This window comes from Osmia bicornis, chromosome 11, assembly GCF_907164935.1.
Source record: "Osmia bicornis bicornis chromosome 11, iOsmBic2.1, whole genome shotgun sequence".
NCBI lineage: Eukaryota > Metazoa > Arthropoda > Insecta > Hymenoptera > Megachilidae > Osmia > Osmia bicornis.
This window is the reverse complement of record NC_060226.1, coordinates 5,957,849-5,973,737: the sequence shown is the minus strand read 5'-3', so window position 1 is coordinate 5,973,737 and position 15,889 is coordinate 5,957,849. Positions and strand designations below refer to the sequence as shown.

Genomic DNA, 15,889 nt, shown 5'->3' with positions numbered 1-15,889 from the left:
CCACCGACTGCGCACCGGTACCAGCAACGCCAACGAAAACGTCCACGCTGAGAGCGAAAGCAACGAGGACGAGCATGACGTCGGTGGTGGTACCGCTGCTGCCACCACCGCCTCCGCCGCCGTCGCCGTCAACGTTGGACCTACTGTCGATGGTGGTAGTGGTAGTGGTGGTGGATGTAACATTCGCAGAGTGGGGGGTGCAGGTGAAACGGTAGGTGGTGGTAGTGGAAACGGTGCGAGTTTCTCTTCTCCGCCATCGCCCACCCCCTTCGAGCATCCTTTTCTCCCCCTTTCTCTACGTTTATCTATTCATCCGTCTGGGACTCGATTCGTTATTGGGCGATAAAGAAAAATAATCGGTAAATAATTCATTCGGCGTACGTTATTCGCTGTCTAATACCGTCGCGAAGATTCCTTCCGGTCGATGTTAAGGACAGCTCGTCGACGGAAACTCGTTACGATCTATCCTTTAGCTAATTTCTCTGGATCGATCTAAACTGGATGGTACCAACGAGAAGGGAAACGAACCGGAAGCGATAATGCCCTCGTTAAAACTCGTAACGCTCGTTCGAGGAACTTTATTCGACCTGCTAACGAATCGATCCGACGACAAATCCGCGAAAGGATCGGTCAAGGCCGAAAGCTAGAAATTACGGGTTCGATGCGAACGGTCACGTGGATCGCACGTGGGTTTCATTCATGAAAGTCGGCCGTGGGTCTCGGAGGTGGCGTGAACCGTGGCAACGATGCTACGGGTAAGTGGCGTCGATAGGTAGTGGTAGGTAATGGCAGGTAGCGACAGATAGTGGTAGCGATTACGCCGACAGAGTTGGCAGTTTGTGGTGGTAAAGGGGGATATATCGGCGAGAAGGAATCTAGTCGTTGGCACATCGGTCCCGCAGCAATGCCACCCCGTTCAACCTTTATCGCGACGGGACGCTCGACGTCGCGTCGCGCAGACATCCGAACCCAACCAGCTTACGTGCGCTTTGTGTATCTGTATGCACGACACGCGTGATCGATCGTCAAAAGAAAAATTAGAACTGCTTTGCGTGTTATCAAGAGCTTATATTTCGGACCTTCCGGAATATCCTTCTAATTAAAGAGATTATTAATCTCTTCCCTCTCTCTCTGTTTTCCTTATCGAAGAAGTGAATCGAATCGTAAGTGTTGCAAATTGATCATACAGACTACTGTTTTCTTTAATTAGAATTCGTACGCGTGATGGTTGTGGTCTAGCCAGAGATTTGATTGATTCTGTTGCCTGTCGGAACGATTCCCGCGGTCCGCGTCTTTTACCTTCCCCAAAGATTCGTCGTTCGAACCTCGAAGAGGTACGCTGTTCCCTTTCGTTCCCTTTCCGCGACGTGTATCGAGGCACGGGGTCCGCGTACCGCGGGACGCGTATACTCTTCTCTGTACATCCGCCAAAGCACATCGTACATACGTTTAGATTTCCGAGTCTCGTCGGGCGCGCGCATATCCCACGGGAATCAATATCCGCGTGTTCCTCCTGCTTCCTCTCCCTTCTTTCCCTTCTTCACCGTTCTCATACTCGTCCTCGTGCCTCTTGCCTCTTGCCTCGCGTATCGCACCTCGCGACTCGCGCCTCCGCTGCTCGACAACTTATCAACTTGCTTGCTCGGTGCACCCCCTGCCCTTCTCTGCATTCCACTCTCCGTCTCTCTTTACCAGACCCTACCCGAATCTCTTTCTCCCTTTTTTTATTCCCTCCTGGACGCCCTCGTCGCGTTCCTCTCGCATCGTCGTCCATCGGCCGGTTCCTTTCCTTCCGCCGTTCGGCCGCACCTTATTCTATAACGCGTCGCACCCGTTCCCCATTCGTCTCTGATAAACGTGATTTAGGGAAGCGGCTGGTAAGTATACGACCGTCCACCTTCCTCTCCATCTCCTCCTCTCTTTCGCCTTTCCACATTGCTCTTCGTTCGCCGTATTTCGTATTCCATGCTGCGTAGAACCCTGTCCCTCGAACCCAGACCTACCCTTCGCCAACATCTCGCGCATCCTCTCTCCTCCACCGATTTCCATCCCTTCCTTCAACATAATATTCCCTCCCCCCTTCTCGCCGAGTCCTCGGCCCTCGCCTCTGCTAAACTCACCCTCCTTCGTTTCCCTTGCTCACCCCCGTCTACCCGCTATTTCTGGCAGCTACCTTTCAGCCGAGTCGGCATACAGCTACAAAACATTCAATTTCAACGGAAAGTTAAAACGAAATGGATTTTTCAACGCGACCGTCCGGTCATCGAGGGAAACTCGCCGTTCGACCTACGGAATGACACGAAGAGAGACGCTGGTTCATTGGGCCAGTTACGCAACCGCGTAACAAAATCGTCGAACCAACGAGACTGTACCAATATCGAAGATCGAACAACTACCCCAAGCGAAACGGAAGGGACAGGCTCGCAGCTGGGCGAAAACGAACGCGAATTTTCCGAGAAACAAGCGGATAAAGGGGGACGATCCTGTTCCTCGACTATTACGCGGTCAAGCAAACTAGTATGACGGTAGATATACGCCCGTCGCGACGCGGACGCGGCACTCGGTGACGCGCTTCATCCAAGCGTTCGATGAAACGAACTGTACGATTAAATCGAGCGTCGTTTAATCTCGTAAAAGAGATTTTACATTGTTACCCTGAGCAATATCGATGCTGCACAATCTACAAAGAATTTGTTTTCGGTCGACCGGTCGAACGTAAAGAGATTGGCGCGATTAACGCGCGGTTTCGCGATTCGTACAGCGGAGTCGGTAAACGCTCGCCTTTTATCCTGTAGAAAAGCTGAATGGAAAATCTTTCCTTCGATCTCGTAACGTATCGGGATTATTTTTGTACGTACAGAGGCGCGTAAATTGAACAGAACGTCCGTTTAGCTCGATACGTATCTCGAGGAGCCGACGAACGTCGAAGGAGGAACGGTTGAAAACGCGAGAAGAGAAATCCTGCGAGAACAAAGGGGGGAAAAAAACAGGTGAGCGGGCTCTGCTGACCAGCTGACGGTCTCGTGCCGCAACCTGAAACTCTTTTCAAAGATTCGATCGCCGGTATTTATATGTCGTGTACGGTACCAACGCGGTACTTGACCGGTTCTCTCCATGGTCCGCGCTACCATCCGCCACTATACGTCCCTCCTGCAGCAAGCCAGGCTACTCGATCTCTTATCGATTCCGCTCGATCGGACCGACCACGCGATCCTCCTGATATTCAACGAGAAGAATGCATACACGCGTTCCTCTTTACGCACACCCGCACGACCGATTGATTTCTCATCGATCCTAAGCTGACCAGACAGAGAATTACACGCGCCAACGAGCCTGTCGTTCGCGTTCGTTGTTCCTTTTGCGCAATTCTCTCCGTCTGCTCGCTCGTCTTCGTCGCATACCCGTTAGTATTGATCCGTCGAGTTTTCGAAAGTAAAATAGGTTATGCCGTTGAATCGCGCGGAACTACGTCTCCGAACGGCAACGAACGAGACGCGAGATAAAAAGTACGCGAACCGGAAGGAAAACGATGGAGCAATAAAATCGATGAAACGAATTGGATGAACGCGGACGGACATAGGGACCGCCGCGAACGGCCGGTTAAACCGTACCTGCGATTTTAAGGGAGGAAAAAGAAATTGATCGTTACATCGATACGACAAAGCGAAGATAGCAAAGGAAAAGACGAAGGGGATGATAGAAGCGCGAGGAAGAGGGATGATCGAAAGGGGGCGAATGGTGGGCGGGCGGTGGAGTTTGCAATTTCGAGATTCGAGAGGGTTGCTCTCGATACGACAAGTTTGCGCAAACAAGAACTTTGAAGGACGGATAATGTCGCGGGTAAATCAAGGAAATTTAATAAGTCGATGTCTTCGGAAGCTTCGTTAATTGCATCTTACGCTCACTCGATAATCCTATCCACGTTATTTTTGCACGCGGAATGGAAACAATAATGAACCGTCACACGTCACCCTTTCCATCGAGAGTGCAGAATTTCTTCTTTGCATCTACAATTACCGCGCCTTCTGTTCTTTACCTTTACCATTTATCTTTCGCGATCGTAATCTTACGAGATTACATTGTTGCACGCGTTCGTGAAAATTGCATTAATTGCATCGTGCAGAAGCCAAGAAATCGTCGACATGATCGGTAAATAAGTCGTGAATTTTTCAATTATTTTTAAGAACAGTATAAACGGTGTACGTGTCGTTATTGCCCTATACATACCCCCTATAAACTATGAAGTAACCGATTGTCCTAACGCAGAAAGGAATCATTGAAATGGTACGATCGCATACAAGTAGGAAACAAATGACGGTGCGTTCTCGTTTCAAAGTGTCCCTGTGTATCTTCGAATAATTCACCGTTCCCTTCGGCCAAAGCCGTTCTCTCTCCCTCTAACACATCTTCTCGCTTTCGTTCCTTCGATCGTCCTCATCCTATTTTAGCACCCTTTTCGGGACTAGCTACCCGAGGGAATCAATAACCAACGAGGAAGCGGCTGTAGATTCGGGAAGCAGGAGGAGAGAAGGGGAGACGCGAGGAAGCAAAGAGTACCGAGGGGCGTCGTGTCGGATAGAAGAGCTCCGTGCCGTTCCGGGAGGGTGTTGGAGGGTGCAACAGGGACCACGAACTTTAGGGTGGAGGTGGCACACGAGAGAGTCGAAGCTTAGCTCCGCCTCCGGCACGCGACCAGCACGCGACCACTGCCATCGACCACGCTCCGTCGGTCTAGGCAGCCGCCATCCTCGCCACCGCAGCCACCGCCACCGTCCTCCTCATCTTCGCCAACTTTATCTACGATTACGCGACAACCAACCTGTCATTCGCCTCCTTCTCGACGCGATCTTTCGCACCTCTCTACCCTTTCTTACCCCTTCGTATTCACTAGTGTCAAATCCTCTTATCTTCTTTATATAGTTCTAAATCTCTACTCGCAACAGATTTCTTTCTCGATCCCTATGCGTTCGTTTAAAAAAAAAGAAACAGCTAAACTGGAACAATGAAAGTATTAATAATGCAACATGTTCGATGTCTGAATAGATTCAAGATAATAAAACGTAGGTACAAGAAATATCCTTGGCTTTTACAATTTTCCATACAGCTAGCAAAGTGGTGAGCGATCCGCGGAATGCGGCCCGTGAAACGCGGAACCATGGGCGTTGCTTTACTAGTACCCACTCCTTCCCCTTCTTACTACGCGCTCTCCTTCTCTCTCTTTATGTATATATGTATATGTATATACATACATCTACTTCGCCAACCTACCGCCCTGCTAACCACCCATCCCCAGCCAACTACCACCCACTCTCATTTCAAACTTTCAAAAGAAAAAAAGCTAGAAATACTTTAACTCGAAATGAAATTTCAAAAGGATGGAAAGGACTGACAATGCTTCTTCTCCACGATTTTACTTCCTTCCTTACGGTCGACCCCTCCTTATTCCTTTCCACCCCGGCTGACCGACTCTGACAAATCTGACCCCACCCACACCATTAATAATTTTTAAACAACAATTCTTGAAGACACACGAATAGATTAATACCATCAACTCGTGCCTGTTAACGAGCACGAATGATAAGAAAATATCCAACTAAAACAAAGACTTTTAAAACGATTTCAATTTTCAATAATATTCTTTTATTCATTTTTTTTTTTTATACTTCTCGCTGTTGGGAAAAGGCCCCCACCTTAACCATTTACTAATATATCGTTAGAAAATCCGCTTCGAATTAAGATCTCGTCTCGATTTCAATTTCACCAACGTAGCAACACGCTTTCCGTGTTATTACCTCGCTTTGATTTTCATCTTTTACCTACAAAAGTAGATTACACTTGTGTATAGAAAAGAACGAAACACACACACATACACACACACATATGTATATATATATATATGCATAAAAGAACGATGGAGAGGGTAAAATAGGGTGAGAGAAGATGCGATAGGCTGAGAGGGAGGAATAGCCAGAAGAGTGGGAGCGAGCGAGCCAACCTGGTGGGACTAGGATAAAGAGACGAAATTTTTCTTCCTTACCGGTTTGATTGAGTTTCTATCGTGTAATGAGGTAAAGAGAGAGAACCGAAGAAACTCGCAACATCTTCGTTCGTCCAATCGATAAGAGGAAAATGTATTTGCACAGGGACGGAAATATTCTCGTTCAACCGTGCAAGATTATCGTAAATTTCTCTTTCATTGCCATTCAAACGTTTTCCGAGCAGCAATATTCGCAATTCCGATCTCGACACGATCCAATTTTTTACTACCTCGGGAGCATCGATTTCATCGCATTGTAGATTACACAATTCAACGTTGTACCTGGTACATTCACCGAATTGTTTTCAAACGAACACGTCATCCTTGGTACTTAGATCTGCCGACATACATACGCCGCTTCGATATAACATTGCACTCTTACCTTTCACTGAGATCGTGGAAAAATTTATTCATTTTATCCGATTTCGAGCAAATTGCACGGAATCTTCTCTTCGAGCCTCCTAATTTACTATCGGCGACACGAGCAAGATGTACCATAATGATCGATTCTTCGCTCCCGTCCAAATATATCCACACCTCGTCGGGTTTCTGATAATAATCTCTGCAACGAAAGAAGAAGAAAAGAAGAGTCAAAAATTCGTCGGCTTACCTAAAATAATCATACTTGTAATCGATACATTTTCCCACTTGAGGAGGCATTACACGAATTTCTTTAAGGAACTCTCATAAATTGATCGACGATGGGGCCCTCCGAGTAGGTTCTCGTACTTTGCCAGGCAATCAACGTGAGGTTCACAATCGTAATGCACCAATACGTTCGCCGGAACCAGATCGCAAAACATTTTCTTCGCTGTTTCGACATCTTCCTCGCTCTCGCTTTCCATCGTCACGCGCACTTTGTAATGCCTGAGGATCAAGTTGAAATTTTCTTTCGTTTCGTTTTATTTCATTTTGGTCGTTTTTAGTACCTATTAAATTCTGGATACGAGCCAAACAAGACGTTCGGACATTTTCGTACAACTGCGGTTAAAATATCTGCGAATGATTCCTCCTTTGCGTTTATGTAAATTTCAGTTGTAGCAAAACTATTACAATCGACGAATAAGTCCTATAAAAACGATATTATTTCCCTCAGAGACTGCTAAGCATAAGAGTTGTGTTGCAAAATGTACCTTGCATAAAGCTTGAAAAGATAGTTGAAAGAACACTGGTGATCCAGGAAAGATATGAACTTTCTCCATGATTACACACGGATAACGAAGAGATTTTCCTGTAACTTCATTTGTTCCAAACTTCAGCACAGATCTAGTCGGTACCTATGGACAGTAGGTAAATTATTTTTAGTAATTGTAATATTACCAGTAAGCTATCACTTACATATGCCATTTTATAACCAGGCGAAGGGAAATTTCCAGAATTTAAATAAGTCTTTACGATATTCACTAATGCTGGATGATAGTGCAAAGTATCGTTAAAGGCTAATGCAACAGCTGTAAAACATTAATGTTGAACGAATTTATATACTTTTGCGTATTTTTCGTTATAATTACCTTCGTAAGTAACATCGTCATGAGTTGGTCCTATACCGCCGGATGTAAAAATGTAATTAAATTTTTCTGAAAAATTCTTGATTTCCACCACGATATCTTCGACGCGATCTGGTACAACGGAAATCTATGCAGAAATACTCGATACAAATAAGAACTGACAACAAAGAGTATCAAAACAGGATCGCATAGTAAATCAAGTAAGCACGTGATCACCTTTTGAACTTTGATGCCATGTTCGTACAGTAACTTGGACGCATAGAAAGAATTGGTGTCCCTCACTTGGCCCTTTAAAATTTCATTTCCGATAACTAAACGTAACCAAAAGTTTAAGGTTAGATGAGAAAATGAAGTGAGACCAAGAAACAAATGCATGACATTTGTAAAGACATATGTCAACATTACCGATAATTCCCGCGGTCGGATGTCCTCGACCGCTTGTCAAACGAATCAACGTTCTATTTTTCATTGTTCGTCCATAACATTTGGATGAAATTCTCGTCACACTTCGATGTAAACTTATCATAACTTTTTTTAACCTTATTGCTAATTGCTAACAAAATGTATATATACAAGCAGTGACTACAGATACAAGACTGTTTTCAAAGGGGTACGATGTAGGGATCCCAGATACCCCAGATGAGGTTAGGTCTGCATGCAAAGAGCACAGCCGCTATTACCAGCCCCAATTTTTTTTTTTCAGAAATCAGTTAAAAATAGCACAAAACTGAACAATTATTATTATAATTGTTTGACAAACTTGTATTCACTTCATGCACCTTGGTAAATAAATCATTTATAAAAAAACAACTGAGTTATTATTAATTTTACCCAATTTCATTTCTGAGTTATTTATTTAATACCCGTAAATTCTTCTCTCAATTATTTATTTAATTGACTTAAATGCTTCTATCATTTTAGTTGTATGTACATACAACATTCACCAAGGGGTACCTAGGATCCCCAAAATCATAACCCAACAAAAGCATATTCAGTCTTTTTGAATCTGTAGTCGTTGCTTACAATTTACAAGGCCCGTGAACACGTTGTGTCACGTTGTGTTTTAAATATGAACGATCTTGGTTCCACCGATATGTCGAATACAGATCATTCGCGAGTGACAGGAGATTCCGGCTTTAGCGAATTATTGCGGTCAGCAGAACAATTGTCTGCTGCTGTAGAGGGTAGTGAAGAACTTCCTCAAGTTGAAAGAAACCTTCGTCAGATATTAGACGCTTCTAATGAACTCTGGTCTCGTGTCACCCAGACCGGTACTCAGGATAGTCAAGTTCAAGCGTAAGGAAATTTTCATCTAAAACTTGGAGAAAGATTTCTAAAATTTATATTGCTTACATGAAATTTATTAAGTTGTATAGACGTATGTTTTAAGTAAACTATCACCTGACCTGTGTGTTACACAAATTTCTGGCGCCAAAATTTCTTTTGGTTGATTAAATTGTTTACAATAATATAGTATTATTGTCATTTCAGGCATCTGTTGCTTGGTTCCCGTGGTGTTGATTTACCCCAGATATCACAAAAATTAAGTTCACTTAGTGCAAGACGCACATTTGAACCTTTAGATCCTATTGCAGATACAGATATAGTTAGCTATCTGAGAAATGAAAAAGAAAATGCTATTTTGTCTATTATTGAACAAGTTCACAAGGATGTAAGACATATTATGTTTCTAGTATAATAAATATTATAAGGTATTGTATATTAAGTTCATGATTTAATGTTTCAGACTTTCGAACTCACTAGGGTTCAACAAATGGAACATATGTTGGGTGAATGGAAGCAAATGCGTTTTGAGATAATAAATGCTATGACTGCTCCATCCGGAGAGCTAGTAGATTTACGTGGTATCCCACAGCGTACTAAATTAGCTGGATCCATGATTAGTGGTTTATCAAGTGTAGAAACAGCTTATGTTAAAGAATTACAAAACTATAATGATCATGTGCTCAGAGGAATAACTAGACCAAATTTGTTTGATGCATTTTGTAAGGCTGCAGAGTCATTTGAAGACAAAAAGGTTCTTGATATGTGGCATATGGTTAAATACATGGTGGATATTCCACCAATTCCTAGAGAGGATCAAATCAAATCCAGAAGTACTCCTATTGTTGAGAAAAAGATCGTTTTACAAGCCAGAAAATATTTGGAAAATAGATATAGAGAGTTTATGACATCTGTTATTAGTGAAAATTTAGCACAAGCCAAGAGGGGTGGTATTCCAGGCACTGTACCATTAGTTAAAAGCTTTGTAAGCGTTAAAGTACAAAATCTGAGAGATCTAGAAGATGTTATGGTAGAGGGTAAACCATTATGGCCTTTAGTCTATTATTGTATGAGAGTTGGAGATTATAAAGCAGCCCTTCAATGCCTTAATCAGTGCAACACAGAATTTTCAGAGTTTAAAATTGCTTTAGAAGAAGCATGCAATGATCCCCAAAGGCATCCTAGCAGTTATGCAGAATCAAATTTGAAACTTCATTATAGAAAACATGTTAGATCAGTTACTGATCCATATAAGAGAGTAGCCTATTGTGCACTGGTTCCTTGTGAACCTGATGACTTGCATTCTGATGTAATTTGCACAGCTGATGATTATTTGTGGTTAAAATTGTGTCAAGTTAGAGATCAACCAGATGCAGAGAACAAGTTGACTTTGGATTATCTGCAAACTACAATTTCAGAAATATACGGTATAAATATCTACCTTACATATCATGTGTTTTCGTGATAAACAATTTTAATAAAATTTATTGATTATTCAAATATTGCAGGAGAATCGTATTACCATGCTCATGAACAACCATTTGTATACTTCTCCATGTTATTTTTAACCGGTCAGTTTGAAGCTGCAATTGAATTTTTGGCCAGAGGTGCAGGTGCAAGGCATCTGCCACATGCAGTGCATCTAGCAGCTGCTATGCATGAACACAACTTATTAGGAGTCAGTCAGAGTGCTTTAGCACCTTTAATAAGTGTAGATCCTGCTGACAAACCACCTGCAAAAAGATTGAATTTTGCTAGGTTGATATTGTTGTATGTGAAGAGATTCGATTCTACAGATCCAAAAGAATGCTTACATTATCTATTCTTACTGAGGTTTGTATAATGGAAACAAACCCAATTTTATATCTTTTGAATTGGAATGCATCATTTTACGTTTTTAGATACATGAAGGATCCGTATGATCGTAACATGTTTGCTGCATCAGCCGCAGAAATGGTTGTTGATACTTCGCCAGCAAATAGAATTCAATTAGTGAATTCTAGAATACTACATCAATTCCAAATTGATACACAGGATGTTCTTAATATAAGTGCTGATACATTGTATAGGAAAGGCCTATTAGAAGACGCGGTAACAATGTATGATCTCGCTGGCAATCACGAGAAAGTTCTTAGTTTAATGTGCACGCTTTTGGCTCAAGTTGTTAGTCAAAAAGCTTCACCAGGGACTTTAAGAGATCGTTTACAAGTAACTGCTACCGACATAAGTAACAGGTAATATTAAAGAATTGCTGCTATTATCAGTAAGTGTTACCCGTGTAAAAATATTTATTTTCAGGTATAAAAATATCGAGAAACAAGCACCAGTATCCGCCTTCGATACTTTGGTGCCTCTAATGGTATTCTTCGACCAGTTTCATAATGAGCAATATCAGAGTGCTCTTAGGGTAAGAAACAGAATTGTTCTATTTGCGTTGAAACTTTTCTTGTATCTATATAATACCGATTTATTTTCAGACTATCGCGGAAATAAAATTGTTACCGTTACACGTGAAAGAAGTTGATGAACGTGTTAACGCTTTACGACATGTATCGCCTGAAGTAGCTGGCACGTTAGCGGATGTTCTTTTAGCAACAATGACGATACTTTATCGTCAGTACCAAAAGTTACGATCAGTGGAACCAGGTGACGAAGAAGCGAGAAGGCAACAGCTTCTTGACCTTAGGGAACAAGCGAGAGCATTAACTAGTTTCGCAGGCACGCTTCCGTATCGCATGCCGAATGAGACAAACAGTAAACTTGTACAGATGGAGATCCTAATGTGCTGAACAGCAGATACGTAGTATTCCTCATTTTATTCTGATTACATTCGTATTGAATTCCGTGAAGCAGAAAAAACAAAATCAGTGTTATATTTTCCCAATTCTTAAAGCATTATCAATGCCGTGTATATATTTTTTATACTACTGTAAGTTAAGCAATGAAAAGGATTGTAAGCAGAATAAATGTACTTTGTTTTAGGAATCATGGTTGAACATGATAGGATCATTACACATATATTAATTTATTATTCATGTATTAGAAAACATATTTTCTTGATTTGTAAAGTTTCTTATTTCAAAGAATGATCATTCACTTTATATGTTTTCAGAGATGTAACAGATATTCCAGAGCTTAGATCCTGAACTTTACCTTCCTTTACCTAAAAGTAAAATTATATTATTATACATATGTACTTTCATTGTATGGCCCCAAATCAATAATGCTTACAGCTCTATAATCAAGAAACATTTCTTTAAAGGCTACAAAGTCTGTGAATGTTGACAGTACTTCAAATACTTCACCATCCAATTTTTGTTGCCTGGTATTGAATCATTTAATAATCATTTAAAAGAAGAATAAAACAATGAGTATAATTTCTATATAAATTATAATGCTTACTTTAAATATTGTAATAATGTGTTTATATTAAAATGTGGTATAACCTTTTGTAAATAATTCACTATATAACTTTCCACAGCATTATTCTAAAATAAGTAGGAATTAACATTCAACACATGAAACTTCAAATTACTATACTACTTACATATTCATTAAATATATCAGTATAAATTAGTTTATTTTCTTCTATAGGTTCAAAAACGTCCCAATATCTATCCAAAAACTTATTTTGAATAGCGTGAAATTCATCTTCTGAAAACACAGACTTTTTTAAATAATACAAGTTTCGAATGTTATTTTTAATGTATACCTAATAAAATATCTTCTATGTGTCCAATAATTTCATCGAAAAAATTGTCATCTGCGTTTTTAGAATTTTGCTCTGCATTTTCATCACTTACTAAAATATCTGTATCTGTTAAACAATGTGAATACATTTGTTAATAATTTATTATTAAGTAATAATTATTAACATAAATACATGAACGAGTTGCTGCATTTGAAAAAGAAACGTGTAACTAACTATTTGTCATAAACAAACCCGTCATTTCTCCAGACATAGTAAATAAATTAAGGCGATGCAAGCGTCGAGGCCGAACAACGAATTCCGCATCGGTAAAACAGCCCATTCAATGGGGTGTGAAATAGGGGTGGTTATAGGATATTGAAATGTTCAGCCATCTAGCAGTAAATGGCACAAGGAGTCTGTGCCCTTAATCATTTAATCACATACACGTACTGCGAATGATGAGCTGTCGAGCGTACTAAACGAATGAACTGCGTCCTACAGAAAAAACGAGGAACTAAATTTGTGGTCTGTTTTACCTTTTTGACGTCTTTCGCGAGTGAAAAATCAACAAAATCATAGTTCTCACTATTTTTCTAAATGAAAACTTGTACTTACATCATCCCCTAAGTGCTCGTTTTGCTCTATCTAACCCAAAGAATGGCGCTCTAGTCTCTATTTGGACAAACGATTCGCAAAAATGTTTTCAGTCCGATCCGCCATTTTCTTGACCGTGGATAGACACCAATTTCAATATTTCATAACTTTTTGACGATTTGGGTAAAATAAGGACCAGAGTGCCATTCTTTAGGGCTTCCTGAACACGTCCCTCAAATTTCTTTGCAATCTGTTCAGCAGGAACGCAGAAAGATGTGTTCTCAAACGAGAATCGAATTGAAATTGATCGACCAATCACGTTCATTGACAGTGTGTTTCGAATTTCTTTTGGCAGTTTTACCTGACATACCGTATAAAATTAATTAAAACTGTATTTGTGATTATTCAAATTAATATTGGCTTGTAATATTGTTTTACTTTACATATTAAACGTATTTGAACTTATAGTGCTAGTATCGATTAATACTCATATCGGATTCGACAAAAAGGCGGGTAATTGTCTTCTGTTGTTTTGTTCCATTGCTCTGTGTAGCTGCCAGTTTTTAGTATTAAATCGTTAAACTTAAAATATTGCTCATTTACAAATTTGTTAAAAGTTTTCATTCAAAATTTCTGTGTATATAAGTTATTCTGTGAGCCAGTTTTTGCTATAAATTTGTAAAAGAGATTTGCTATTGATAGGTAAGCCTGTAGAAAGTTGTAATATCTAATGGAATTTATTTTAGAGAGCTTATTTACTTTCCAGGTTATCCACACCAATGGAGGTATACACTTTTGACAAGAGTCTCCAAGAAAGGCTGGTTGAATTAACTGAAATCTTGTCTAGTAGAGGTAAAATAGTACCTGCGTCACAAATTCAGGCAGAATGGTCCTATCACATAGAACTTGTAATAGAACCAGTTGGTTGGCAAGCATTGTGGAAGATACCACGCTTAGTCTGTGAAGATTTTCAAATTCATTACCCTACCATAGTAGTTGTAGTAGTTGAGCAAGTCGATTTCAATGCTCTAAATGCACTGGTGAAAATCACTGCTGTTCAGGATGAGATTCATTTACCTGAAAAATATGATGTACCACTTGTAGAACTTTATCCAACTCATAATCAAGAAAATACTGCTCTAGATATGGTGGGCACTGCAAGTTGTATTGATCAATTAAGATTTTTTTATAATTATTTGTGGATGCCATGGGACATAGATGACGATGATAACACTGATTGGGTATCTGTACATTTGGAAACAAGGATCAGATTATTTTTTGACATGAAGAGAGGGGTTGTTAGTAAGGAAACCAGTGATGTTATCAGAAGTTTGGTGAGAGAAGGACGAGAGATTCAACAGAGAATATCAAGATTAGAGGATACTATTTCTGAAGAAGAGGAAGGATCTCATATAGACATAGTAGATGGAGGAACAGCATGTCAACTCATGAAACTTCATTTTCGGTTACAACAAATTAAAAGAGAAATGGAAGTTCTTGAAAATCCTGCTATGAGGGAAATCCTTGTAAAAAATCGAGTTTCGTCATTAACTGCTGATAAAATAGAAAAGCAGGAGAGTAAAGAAAAGTGTATGGAAGGACATTTTGTATGGCTTGGAGGTACTCTGGAAGAAATGAAGGAAGCTATAGATAAGGTTCAAGCTTCTTTATCTTCAAAACTGTTTTTCAAGTAAGTAAGTAAATAAATATTATAAATATCAGTAATTTTTTAATATGTAATCTTTTCTGTTTAGAATCTCTGGGTCATTGCAAGAGACTTTACATACATGTGAAGCAGGAGATATCATTGTACTTGGAGATGGAAGTCATCAAATAAAAGGTGCTGGTAATTTAGAGGAAGGTGGTACCATTAAAGGAATTCATAACTTAGAACAGACTATTCTTTCTGTGAAAGATACTGAAATTGTACCATCAGTACTTGATTTTTCTGGAAGTGAAGTAAGATATTGCACTTAATCAACTTTTCCGAATATTTATTTACAGTATTTTAAGTGTCACGTGAAATACGTATTTTTAGGTTTTGTTAGAAAATATTACAGTAGATGTAGATGACCTTAGAGCAGCTGTGATAGTTAGAGCTGGAACTACAAAGATTGTTAATTGTAAAATATGTGCTTTAAATCAGAGTGTGGTGAAGTTAGGAGTTGTGGTTTTACCTAATGCTAAACTGATAATAGAAAACTCGTTATTTGATGGTCTTGGGACAGGTTTAGTTATTTATAGCAATGGGGAAGTGCTTATGAGTAACTGCAATTTTAAAAATTGCGCAGAGGGTATACAGGTATTTACTTTATAATTATACAATTATAAAACAATATGTGTTTATATAACATGTTCATGTCATTTTTCAGCTTTATGACAATGCAAAATTAGTAGCAACGAAGTGTTTATTGGGATATTTTAAAGAGTATGCTATTCGTTTTGAAACCCGAAAATATTTAAGTAACTTGGAAAGCAAATGTGGCAGCTTGGAATTGCTGGATAATATATCCGAAGTTGCCTTACACGACTGTAAATTCGAAGGAAATGGCAAAGGAGACGTCACGCTAAAACCTGGCAAAGTATTTGCTTTGACAACAAAACAAGACGAACCTGAGAAAATGGAGTCTTAAAGTAATTAATTTAAATTGCAGATGTTATGAATCTTTTACTTTTGTTATAAAAGTGCATGTAATTTATGGTGCTTCCATAGAAATATAAGAATTTTGTATTTTTTTATTCGAACATTGATAATTTGCTAGAAAATGAGCGGGA

At 39.9% G+C, this 15,889-nt stretch overlaps 5 protein-coding genes across 9 annotated transcripts in view; 3 read left to right on the top strand and 2 right to left on the bottom strand.

Annotated features, from left to right (window-relative positions):
• Positions 1–5,617: 5,617 nt before the first annotated feature.
• On the bottom strand, positions 5,618–8,279 carry LOC114875959 (FAD synthase-like). Its single transcript, XM_029186865.2, has 10 exons — positions 7,951–8,279; positions 7,762–7,856; positions 7,549–7,672; positions 7,376–7,488; positions 7,171–7,314; positions 6,967–7,106; positions 6,701–6,904; positions 6,420–6,599; positions 6,038–6,319; positions 5,618–5,816 (listed from the first exon to the last, which is right to left on the bottom strand). Exons 1-10 carry the CDS (start codon positions 8,069–8,071, stop codon positions 5,813–5,815), a joined length of 1,407 nt encoding a protein of 468 aa, XP_029042698.1. The 5' UTR covers positions 8,072–8,279; the 3' UTR covers positions 5,618–5,812.
• A 144-nt stretch (positions 8,280–8,423) lies between these two features.
• On the top strand, positions 8,424–11,733 carry LOC114875948 (nuclear pore complex protein Nup93-like). The gene is made up of 7 exons (XM_029186844.2): positions 8,424–8,841; positions 9,037–9,217; positions 9,293–10,256; positions 10,338–10,662; positions 10,731–11,063; positions 11,128–11,236; positions 11,307–11,733. Exons 1-7 carry the CDS (start codon positions 8,615–8,617, stop codon positions 11,616–11,618), a joined length of 2,451 nt encoding a protein of 816 aa, XP_029042677.1. The 5' UTR covers positions 8,424–8,614; the 3' UTR covers positions 11,619–11,733.
• Positions 11,734–11,835: 102 nt separating this feature from the next.
• LOC114875962 (ADP-ribosylation factor-like protein 2-binding protein) lies at positions 11,836–13,389 on the bottom strand. 3 transcript variants are annotated; one of them, XM_029186873.2, is made up of 7 exons: positions 13,136–13,389; positions 12,755–13,015; positions 12,542–12,646; positions 12,377–12,480; positions 12,232–12,317; positions 12,061–12,151; positions 11,836–11,992 (listed from the first exon to the last, which is right to left on the bottom strand). In XM_029186873.2, the coding sequence occupies exons 2-7, from the start codon at positions 12,858–12,860 to the stop codon at positions 11,903–11,905; spliced, it is 582 nt and encodes a 193-aa protein (XP_029042706.2). In that variant the 5' UTR covers positions 12,861–13,015; positions 13,136–13,389; the 3' UTR covers positions 11,836–11,902. The 3 variants fall into 3 exon arrangements, with proteins under 3 accessions (XP_029042706.2, XP_029042705.2, XP_029042707.2); XM_029186872.2 differs by having other exon boundaries at positions 12,377–12,483; positions 13,136–13,381; XM_029186874.2 differs by having other exon boundaries at positions 12,377–12,483; positions 12,773–13,015; positions 13,136–13,375.
• A 49-nt stretch (positions 13,390–13,438) lies between these two features.
• LOC114875954 (protein nessun dorma) lies at positions 13,439–15,853 on the top strand. 3 transcript variants are annotated; one of them, XM_046287929.1, is made up of 5 exons: positions 13,439–13,816; positions 13,861–14,804; positions 14,869–15,073; positions 15,153–15,416; positions 15,487–15,853. In XM_046287929.1, the coding sequence occupies exons 2-5, from the start codon at positions 13,894–13,896 to the stop codon at positions 15,745–15,747; spliced, it is 1,641 nt and encodes a 546-aa protein (XP_046143885.1). In that variant the 5' UTR covers positions 13,439–13,816; positions 13,861–13,893; the 3' UTR covers positions 15,748–15,853. The 3 variants fall into 3 exon arrangements, with proteins under 3 accessions (XP_046143885.1, XP_029042691.2, XP_029042690.2); XM_029186858.2 differs by having other exon boundaries at positions 13,440–13,627; positions 13,881–14,804; XM_029186857.2 differs by having other exon boundaries at positions 13,440–13,816; positions 13,881–14,804.
• LOC114875953 (RNA pseudouridylate synthase domain-containing protein 2-like) overlaps positions 15,677–15,889 on the top strand; it is an 87,222-nt gene continuing 87,009 nt past the window's right edge. Inside the window, exon 1 of the mRNA XM_029186855.2 lies at positions 15,677–15,748. The gene's annotated coding sequence lies outside the window, so the exon portion shown is untranslated. The remainder of the gene's footprint in view (positions 15,749–15,889) is intronic.

Coding starts and splice junctions, on each gene's coding strand:
- LOC114875954 (XM_046287929.1), top strand. CDS start 13,894: ATGGAGGTATACACTTTTGACAAGAGTCTCCAAGAAAGGCTGGTTGAA. Junction 14,805..14,868: donor TCTTCAAAACTGTTTTTCAA/GTAAGTAAGTAA, acceptor TTTTCTGTTTAG/AATCTCTGGGTCATTGCAAG. Junction 15,074..15,152: donor TTGATTTTTCTGGAAGTGAA/GTAAGATATTGC, acceptor ACGTATTTTTAG/GTTTTGTTAGAAAATATTAC.
- LOC114875948 (XM_029186844.2), top strand. CDS start 8,615: ATGAACGATCTTGGTTCCACCGATATGTCGAATACAGATCATTCGCGA. Junction 10,257..10,337: donor TACAATTTCAGAAATATACG/GTATAAATATCT, acceptor CAAATATTGCAG/GAGAATCGTATTACCATGCT. Junction 11,237..11,306: donor AATATCAGAGTGCTCTTAGG/GTAAGAAACAGA, acceptor ATTTATTTTCAG/ACTATCGCGGAAATAAAATT.
- LOC114875962 (XM_029186872.2), bottom strand. CDS start 12,860: ATGGGCTGTTTTACCGATGCGGAATTCGTTGTTCGGCCTCGACGCTTG. Junction 12,318..12,376: donor CTGATATATTTAATGAATAT/GTAAGTAGTATA, acceptor TACTTATTTTAG/AATAATGCTGTGGAAAGTTA. Junction 11,993..12,060: donor TGTTTCTTGATTATAGAGCT/GTAAGCATTATT, acceptor TTTTACTTTTAG/GTAAAGGAAGGTAAAGTTCA.
- LOC114875959 (XM_029186865.2), bottom strand. CDS start 8,071: ATGATAAGTTTACATCGAAGTGTGACGAGAATTTCATCCAAATGTTAT. Junction 7,315..7,375: donor CTGGTTATAAAATGGCATAT/GTAAGTGATAGC, acceptor TACTGTCCATAG/GTACCGACTAGATCTGTGCT. Junction 6,320..6,419: donor TTCCACGATCTCAGTGAAAG/GTAAGAGTGCAA, acceptor TGAATGTACCAG/GTACAACGTTGAATTGTGTA.